At 40.8% G+C, this 7,520-nt stretch overlaps 2 protein-coding genes across 2 annotated transcripts; both read left to right on the top strand.

The window, feature by feature from the left end:
- The first annotated feature begins 813 nt into the window (after positions 1 to 813).
- On the top strand, positions 814 to 3,383 carry LOC108813800 (4-coumarate--CoA ligase-like 9). The gene is made up of 6 exons (XM_018586456.2): positions 814 to 1,970; positions 2,223 to 2,412; positions 2,481 to 2,626; positions 2,717 to 2,784; positions 2,879 to 2,981; positions 3,083 to 3,383. The coding sequence occupies exons 1-6, from the start codon at positions 930 to 932 to the stop codon at positions 3,206 to 3,208; spliced, it is 1,674 nt and encodes a 557-aa protein (XP_018441958.1). The 5' UTR covers positions 814 to 929; the 3' UTR covers positions 3,209 to 3,383.
- Positions 3,384 to 4,385: 1,002 nt separating this feature from the next.
- On the top strand, positions 4,386 to 6,966 carry LOC108812504 (cyclin-dependent kinase G1). The gene is made up of 3 exons (XM_018584782.2): positions 4,386 to 6,322; positions 6,404 to 6,492; positions 6,583 to 6,966. Exons 1-3 carry the CDS (start codon positions 4,775 to 4,777, stop codon positions 6,791 to 6,793), a joined length of 1,848 nt encoding a protein of 615 aa, XP_018440284.1. The 5' UTR covers positions 4,386 to 4,774; the 3' UTR covers positions 6,794 to 6,966.
- The last annotated feature ends 554 nt before the right edge of the window (positions 6,967 to 7,520 follow it).

The following is a 7,520-nucleotide window of genomic DNA, read 5'->3' as shown; positions in this document are numbered from 1 at the left end:
ATGTTCTCTTATGCTGTTGAATGAGTATCTTTCAGGGAAACAGAGCCTATGTAGCTTAGTCGTCTGACTGGGAAGCTTCATGGTTAGTCTCACGGCCATCTCGAGTCACAGAGAAAGCGGAGAGATCGTGACGTGGTGGCTTATCCCGTACCGGAGTGTATGTGCCATCATGGGAAACACATGTCTATAGGTTTCTTCTAGCTCAGGTTCGTAGCTCCTCAAGGCAAATATCCGAAACAAAACTCAGGACTTAAAGGGTTCTCGTAGCTCAGGTTCCTTGCTCCTGAAGGCAACACCTACTAGGACATGTCCAGTTGCATCCAGACGTTGTATGCCACGTGTACTGTAAGTGAACATTCAATTGTTACCGTTTGTAATAAGAGAGTTAGTTAGTAGACTAGACTAGTAGTCATGTCAAAGATGATATTGTTCGTCTATAGCCAATGGTGAAGATACACGTGTAACCTAGTTTCATGGCATAAAGATTGTTTTGTTTCTTTTAAGTTTTTTTTTTAGACAAACAGAAAATACAACTAACTTAAAATCGTTATTTCACTTAATTTTTAAAAATAAATTATTGTTATTCTATTTAAAATTCTAAAATCTTTTGTTTTATTTATTTTTTACTAGGTAGTAATGTGTAAAATGATATTGCTCATTTATAAGTTATAACCAATGGTTCGTCAGAAAGAGACGTGTAAACTCATTTTCACGACATAAAGATTGTTGTACGTTTCTTTGTCTTTTTCTAGAAAAAATAACAAAAACACAACTTAAAAAACTTCGATTGGTTTAAAACGTTACCATGTAATATATTAATTTAATTAATCGGCGTGATCATAATAATTGAAAAACATCGCTTCTGTCAAACACTATCCGCCAAACAAAAAAGACCATCCATCCATCCATTCTCTAACCGCCGCCAAACAATGGAGACGACGAAGAACAACGACAGCCGTACGATTGACCATCGCTCCGGCTACGATCAACGGACAGGAATCTACCACAGCCTTCGCTCCCCTCTCTCCTTACCTCCCATCGACCAACCTCTCTCAACCTCCGAATACGTCCTCTCTCTCCTCCGCAACTCCTCGCCGCCGGCCACCGCCGGAAAAGACGTCGAATCCGCTACTTACCTCGTCGACGCGAGCTCCGGCGATAGCCTCACTTACGGAGAGCTTCTCCGTGGGGTTCGCTCCCTCGCCGCGTCTTTACAAAAGCGGTTCACCTCCGGAGACGTCGCGTTCGTCCTCTCCCCGGCGTCGTTGCATGTGCCGGTGCTTTACTTGGCTCTGATGTCGATCGGAGTTGTGGTGTCTCCGGCGAATCCGATCGGATCTGAGCTGGAGGTGAGTCACCAAGTCGAAGTCAGCAGACCGGTGATCGCATTCGCCACGTCACAGACCGTTAACAAGCTCCGTTCATCTTCTTTCCCTCTCGGAGTCGTTATAATGGACTCTCCCGAGTTTCTCTCTTGGTTAACAAAACCGGAGGATTCTCTAATTCCGGTTCGAGTAAACCAAACCGACACTGCAGCGATTCTCTTCTCGTCCGGGACCACGGGCAGAGTCAAAGGCGTTCTCCTCACACACCGCAACATAATCGCGTCAACGGCTGTTTCTCACCAACGAACAATCAACGATCCCGTTGACTACGACCGCGTTGGACTCTTCTCTCTGCCGTTATTCCACGTGTTCGGCTTCGCGATGATGATCAGAGCCATCTCGCTTGGAGAGAAGCTCGTGCTTCTTGGGAGGTTTGAGCTCGAGGCGATGATGAAGGCTGTGGAGAAGTATAAGGTCACTGGTATGCCTGTGTCTCCGCCTTTGATCGTGGCGTTGGTGAAGTCGGAGCTTACGAAGAAGTATGATCTCGGTTCGTTGCGGTCATTAGGTTGCGGCGGTGCTCCGCTTGGGAAAGATATTGCTGAGAGGTTTAAGCGGAAGTTCCCGGGCGTTGATATTGTTCAGGTGATAAAAGAGTAGTTTTGACTTGGCATTATAAGATTCTTGCAGGTTCGGATAGGATCTGCTGGTTCGGATCCGGACGACACAGCTCAATAAAACATTAGCTTTAATCCCAATATTTTAAAAAGTTTTTTACATAAGAATAAGCTCCTAAATTATGAAACAATTTTTTTTATAAAATAAAATCTTAAAAGAGGTTTATAGTCTCAAAATTTTGATTCTTGGAATCTAATTTATAAATCAATGTTTTGACAGGGCTATGGCTTGACAGAGAGTACTGGGCCAGCTGCGGCTACGTTTGGACCGGAAGAGACGGTAAGATACGGGTCAGTTGGTCGTATCTCTGAGAATATAGAGGCGAAAATCGTTGATCCATCCACCGGAGAAGCTTTACCACCGGGGAAGAACGGTGAGCTTTGGCTACGAGGACCAATCATCATGAAAGGTATGTGATTGAATAGTTTAGAGCTTTCACATTCTCTGGGTGTGTGCTGAGTTTATTTTACTGATTAGGTTATGTGGAGAATGAGAAAGCAACTGCTGAAACATTAGATCAAGAAGGGTGGTTAAAGACTGGTGATCTTTGTTACATTGATTCTGAAGGGTTTTTATATATTGTTGATAGGCTAAAAGAACTTATCAAATACAAAGCTTATCAGGTAAATTATATATTAGTGAAATGTCTCAAGAAGAAGAATATGATCAGCTCTTTGGAGTTTTTATACTAATCAATAAGCATATCATTATAGGTCCCACCGGTAGAACTGGAGCAGATTCTTCATTCGAATCCGGACGTGGTTGATGCTGCAGTTGTTCCGTGAGTATATAAGAACCAAAACTATGTACACACACACACTCACAGTTTATGTAACTTGTGTGTTTCTGACACGGACACGGATTTAATTCTCAAGGTTTCCGGACGAGGATGCAGGAGAGATTCCAATGGCTTTCATAGTGAGAAAACCAGGAAGCAATCTCAACGAAGCACAAGTCATTGACTTTGTAGCTAAACAAGTAACGTCGTTTTAATTCTGTTCTTGGTGAAGACATAACAATTTAGTTTGGTCTTAAGATTTTATGTTATGTTTTTGCTTATGGTACTTGTGTCTGTGTAGGTTGCTCCGTATAAGAAAGTAAGAAGAGTTGCTTTCACAAACGCGATCCCCAAAAACCCTGCTGGCAAGATTCTGCGTCGGGAGCTAACCAAAATCGCCGTGAGTGGCAACGCCTCTAAGCTTTGAGATAACCGGCCGGCTTAATTATGATTCTATCGGTTCTCAGTGAATATGGACTCGGTTTACTTGTTTAAATTATCCATCGTTCTCTTTTACCGCTTCAATTTCATTCCGTGCAAATCTGTAATTTCTTGCGTTTTATTGGTCTGGTTGAATAAGATGCCGACTGGTTTTCCCGCTACCACCCGCAAACGCAGCTTTTGCGGTTTATAACGGTTGTTGGCGTTTCGAAACAATCACAGAAAACGCTACAAATCGCTTCAAACCGCTCCGAACCTCTTAAAATCAAAAGCTGGTTCCAGCTAGCGTTTGCGGTTGCGGGCGGTTGCGGAAGGGTAAATTTTTTTTCTTTAAAAACAGAATAAATAAAAATAATACTAAAAATATCCAATAAAAATTTTCAATTGAAATAATAGAAATTGTAAAATGTATTTATATTATATTTCAATTTATATTATAAAATTCAAAACTAAAATATTTTCTATAAATTTTAAAATTGAATAATATAGTTTTATAAATATAAATTTTTATATTTATCATATTATTATGATTTTTAATATTTTATAATTACATAAAATGTAAATATTGTTAAATTATTATTTAACAGATGTTGCGTTTTGTAGTTTACCAGTCATAAAAGTCCCGCAAACGCAACAATTTCTAACAGTTATACCAGTCGTACAAATCTCTAAAAAACGCTTAAAACCGCAACCACCCGCACCCGCAAACTCCTGCAACCGCAACCGCAACCGCTGCGGTTACACCAGTCAAGCAAGTACAGTGAGCGGTTTGTATTTTCGTTAAATATGATTTAAAGTAAATACAGACCGTTCGATCAAACGTGAGTGCATCTACACCCGTCAAACCAATAAAAGCGTAGTTAGCGTGTACACCTATAAAAATCCAACGGTTCTACACCGGCCTAGACTAACTAAAGCGATCTAACGGTCATAAATGAATACTTATACCACTCGCACACAACTCATAAATTAAGAAAAAGGAAATTATTGGAGGCATCGAATCCAACGGTTACAAACCGTCCTGGATTAACTGATTTGAATCTAACGGTCATAAATTAATAAATCAGTATTATTAAAAAAAGGAAATTATTGGAAGCAGCCGCCGACCATATCATCGGGCGTATAAAGAAAGGGAAAGTAATAGAGAAACGCGACGATTGATATTGAAAACGCGTCTCAAAGAATTATTTAGAGAGAGAGAGAGAGAGAGGCTTCACGAAGTTGCTTCTGGCGATCGCATCGGCTCCGTAGATCGATCTCCTTCCATCTCAAATCCTCCTCCGTTCTCTTCTTACCTTCCCTCCGGTAAGACCTTCCGGAACTTGTGTGAATCGGAGGAGATCAAGGGAAATCAAAAAAACCTATCGCATCCCTGGAAAATTGAATTTCTAGGGTTTCTAAATTTTTCTTGAATTGGTTGATTGATCGATTCGAATCTTGCTTATCGTGATTTGATTCTCTAGGGTTTCGTTGATTGGGTTGATTCTCTTTTTTCTTTTATCACTTTGATTTTTCTTGTGTACGATTCAATTATCTCATTGAGAAGAATACGATGGCGGCAGGGGGAGGAGTTGATGTCTCTAGAAGTTCTCTTTCCGTCAAAAAAGACCACGACTTTTACAGGAACGGTGCTCGTGGAGATGGTGAGAGGCGTCCTCAAACTAAACCACCGCTTAACGAGCAAGGTCTCAGGAGGTTTGATGGGCGTAACCGGTCACGGTTGGTTTCTGAGAAAGGGGAGGAGGAGGGTCAGAGACCCGCTGAGAAGAGGAGGAAGTTTTCACCTATCTTGTGGGACGACGTTGAAGATAAAGTTTCTAAAGCTCCTACTTCTAGGGAGAAGACAAGGTCTAGTTTCACTAGTCTGACTACGAATCCGACACGTAAGCAGGATGTTGATGTAACTCTTACTAGGAAGACTTCTCCCAAGGATCAGGTCAACGTGATGATGTCACCAGAACCTGTTGAAGCTCAGGGGCCTGGGATACTTAATGTTGATGTAAATTTTGCTAGGAGGACTTCTCCGAAGGATCAGGTCAATGTTGTGATGTCGGAAGAACCTGTTGATGAATTGGAAGAGGGTCAGTTGGAGGAAGAACAGCAGGTGAAGCAGATATCACCTGTTAAGAAATTATCAAGATGGGAGACGGGTTTAACTTCCCACAATGAGGAGGTAGTATCTCATGCTGATAATGTTGTTCCCAAGACTAGCAGATGGAACAGGAGCAGTTTGAGTCCGGAGTGTGGTGAGTTAGTGGTGTCTGAAGAACGGCAATCCAATTCATCTGGATCTGGTAGTGGGCATCAGAGCGTAGAGAAGCTTAGCGCTAATGGATATTCTGATCATGAGTATTGTAGTTCTCCTAATGACGAGTTAGAAGCTGAAGAACCGGCTTCTCCAGCCCAGGGAGTGATGAACATGCTACTTGGTAGCAGGTCTGTGAATGGGTTTCAGAAGCTAAACAAGATTAACGAAGGTACATACGGTATTGTTTACAGAGCGAGGGATGAGAAAACAAAGGAGATTGTGGCGCTCAAGAAGATCAAGATGAAGGAAGATAAGTACGAAGAAGAGTACGGTTTCCCTTTGACATCTCTGAGGGAAATAAACATTCTTTTGTCATGCAATCACCCTTCAATAGTGAACGTGAAGGAAGTTGTGGTCGGAGGGAGAAACGACAGCGATGTTTACATGGTCATGGAACACTTGGAACACGACCTGAAGTGCTTAATGGAAAGAAAGAAACAGCCTTTTAGCACCAGCGAGGTCAAGTGCTTGATGCTGCAGCTGCTGGAGGGTGTGCACTACCTCCACACGAACTGGATCATCCACAGGGATCTGAAGCCATCTAACCTCCTGATGAACAACACTGGGGAGTTGAAAATTTGTGATTTTGGTATGGCGAGACAGTACGGGAGCCCTATCAAGCCTTACACACAGATGGTCATCACTCAGTGGTACAGGCCACCAGAACTTCTTCTAGGAGCGAAGCAGTACTCTACGGCTGTTGATATGTGGTCAATAGGTTGCATTATGGCGGAGCTCTTGTCTCAAAAGCCTTTGTTCCCGGGCAAGACTGAACTTGACCAACTTCAAAAGGTAATACTTTTTTTTTTAAAGCTTCCTTATCTTGGCTTAACCTGTGGTCAAGTATCTAATCCTTTGTGTTGTTTTGTACAGATCTTTGCGGTCCTTGGAACACCAAACGAGTCAATCTGGCCTGGATTCTCATCGTTACCCAATGCTAAAGCCAAGTTTCCTACACAATCGTGAGTACTAACTTATCTCTTTACGTTTCTTGCTCTTACTATAGTTTGGTTGTGGATTTTAATGTTTATTGATTCTTTTGTGTTGTACAGGTACAATTTGTTGCGTAAGAAGTTTCCAGCGATATCATTTGTAGGTGGTCAGATACTCTCAGAACGTGGATTTGATTTGCTGAATGGTTTACTAACTTTGGATCCTGAGAAACGTCTAACAGTGGAGGAAGCTCTCAACCATAGTTGGTTTCATGAAGTCCCTCTCCCAAAATCACAAGATTTCATGCCCACGTTTCCTCCTAGGCGCTAGATGTGAGGCACTGTGTATCATTTGGAGGAAAGAGCGTTAGATTTTCAGAGTACATCACGTTCCTTCTGTACTGTATTTTTAAAGATCGATTTTTTAGATTTTGTTCGTATCATTAAAAGACTGAGAAAACATTAATTAGAGAACTGAGAAACTGTATAATGTCCTTTTGATTATCTCTTTTGTGTCTACAAGTTGACATGATTTGTCCAAAAAAAGAGTCAACGTGCATCTCTACATAATCATTGACATTGCCTGGAAACGTAAAACGGGTCCAGATTTCAAAAGGATCAAGCCCACTATTTCCTAAAGCCCACTCATTCCAAAGAGGCAATCAGAAGTATATAATTTCACAAATTATTTCACTCCTATATTTTTATTCTCTGTATTTAATGTGGTATTTAATAAACTACTTTAAGTTTTTTTTTCAAGTTCAAAGTGTGTTCAATTTAGATGACATTCCTTTGAGATAACAGAGAGAGCATAACTATAATTTGGATAGAATAGTTCAAAAAATAAACTTTCATTTAGATCAAAACTGTATCCATTAAAATCATAACTGTTACTGTATCCATTAAAATCATAAGATTCATAACTGTTACTATCAGGATCCTATCTAATTTTGATCCCTTAAATATAATTTTATTTACTCTCTCTACCACTGATTTTACAAAGCAATTGATTCTTTCACTAAACAATAATGATTTAGTTCTATTATTTTCCATTTTTA

This window comes from Raphanus sativus, unplaced genomic scaffold (assembly GCF_000801105.2).
Source record: "Raphanus sativus cultivar WK10039 unplaced genomic scaffold, ASM80110v3 Scaffold1137, whole genome shotgun sequence".
NCBI lineage: Eukaryota > Viridiplantae > Streptophyta > Magnoliopsida > Brassicales > Brassicaceae > Raphanus > Raphanus sativus.
This window is presented reverse-complemented; position numbering and strand designations above follow the sequence as displayed.

Excerpts from the sequence above, each read along its gene's own strand:
- LOC108813800 (XM_018586456.2), top strand. The coding sequence starts at position 930 with ATGGAGACGACGAAGAACAACGACAGCCGTACGATTGACCATCGCTCC. Across the intron at positions 2,627-2,716 it reads TCAAATACAAAGCTTATCAG|GTCCCACCGGTAGAACTGGA; the intron begins GTAAATTATATA and ends ATATCATTATAG. Across the intron at positions 2,785-2,878 it reads GTTGATGCTGCAGTTGTTCC|GTTTCCGGACGAGGATGCAG; the intron begins GTGAGTATATAA and ends TTAATTCTCAAG.
- LOC108812504 (XM_018584782.2), top strand. The coding sequence starts at position 4,775 with ATGGCGGCAGGGGGAGGAGTTGATGTCTCTAGAAGTTCTCTTTCCGTC. Across the intron at positions 6,323-6,403 it reads AACTTGACCAACTTCAAAAG|ATCTTTGCGGTCCTTGGAAC; the intron begins GTAATACTTTTT and ends TGTTTTGTACAG. Across the intron at positions 6,493-6,582 it reads GCCAAGTTTCCTACACAATC|GTACAATTTGTTGCGTAAGA; the intron begins GTGAGTACTAAC and ends TGTGTTGTACAG.